Raw genomic sequence first — 1,157 nt, forward strand, 5'->3', positions numbered from 1 at the left:
GCATCGTACAACGCACCTGCCGTGCTGGGCGGATGTGTGCAAAAACAAAACAAAAAAAAACTGACCTCACGTGGAGAGGATTAAGCAGAGAGAAACATATTAATCATGCAACGCCGCCGCGCAACACGAACACCGCCAAGCGCCGCCCCCGCAAGGGAGTTTAATCACCGTGTTTGAGCGCAGTTGTCCCTCGCGCTGCCTCTTGAGCTCCTGCCGCGTAAGAGGAGGCACCCCACCCCCACCCCACCTCCCACACACACACACACACCCCGCCCACACATCGCAATAGGGGTGTTCCGCCCTTCGCCCCGGGCCTTGCGTTTCCTCCTTGGCCCCGCGGTGTGCTCGTGCACGGGCGGAGGCTCTTTCCTCGCCAAAACCCCGCACCCGCAGCGCCCAGCTCGAAACGGCGAGTCTCCTGACAGATCCTCGCTCTCACCGAGCAGCCTTGCTCGCGGAGGGGCCGGCGGCGGCGTGCCAGTCCGGACGGCGCTCAGGAAGAGGCAAATGGGGAGCGACTTCGGTTGGGAAGGTGCAGGAGCCAGCCGGCGCACGGCCCCCGGCTCGGGTCCTCGTCGAAGCATGTGTCGCAACACGGCCCAGCGACGGCTAAGCGCCGGAACAGGCACTGTGAGTAGGGCCTGTGCGCGGGGCGGTGAGGAGGCAGAGGACGTCTGTCATCATTCAGGCCCCGCGCGGTGCGGAACGCGTTGGCGGGGCAGCGCATAACCCGCGCAGGGTGTCTCACTTCCGCCCCCATGCACGCAACGGAATCGCGGCCCACCGAATTAAGCGGCGACCCGGTGCCAGATGCAGGCGGACGCCATGGGCCCCGCTCGTGCCACGGCAGTTTCGCAGCGTGGTGGGCCAAAAGGCAGGGAAAAGCGCCACAAAAGCCGCGACACCCACAGAGGAGCGGCTCCGCGACGGCAAGCCCCGGTGCCGAAGAGAGCGTGACTCGCGTCGCCAGCGTCGGCCCCCACAAAGAACTTGTTGGCCTACTCCGCTGCAGCCTTTAAAACGGCGGCCGCGGCCCCCCCAAAACCGGCCCACTGCGGCAGCGGCGTTGGCGCACCTTGCCTCGCAGCGATTCACCACGGGCAGAACTCTGCGGCATCCGCCCGCCCACCGATCGCCCGCACGGAGATGCATTCCCC

At 66.3% G+C, this 1,157-nt stretch overlaps 1 protein-coding gene across 1 annotated transcript, besides 1 other annotated feature; it reads right to left on the reverse strand.

Moving 5' to 3' along the window:
• The first annotated feature begins 230 nt into the window (after positions 1-230).
• Positions 231-280: a microsatellite.
• A 464-nt stretch (positions 281-744) lies between these two features.
• Positions 745-1,152, reverse strand: TraAM80_10449 (uncharacterized protein; the record flags this gene model as incomplete). Its single annotated transcript, XM_029387066.1, has 1 exon — positions 745-1,152. The coding sequence occupies one exon, from the start codon at positions 1,150-1,152 to the stop codon at positions 745-747; it is 408 nt and encodes a 135-aa protein (XP_029233216.1).
• Positions 1,153-1,157: the final 5 nt, after the last annotated feature.

This window comes from Trypanosoma rangeli (genome assembly GCF_003719475.1).
Source record: "Trypanosoma rangeli strain AM80 chromosome Unknown Tra_15.4_contig_00973, whole genome shotgun sequence".
NCBI classification, from domain to species: domain Eukaryota; phylum Euglenozoa; class Kinetoplastea; order Trypanosomatida; family Trypanosomatidae; genus Trypanosoma; species Trypanosoma rangeli.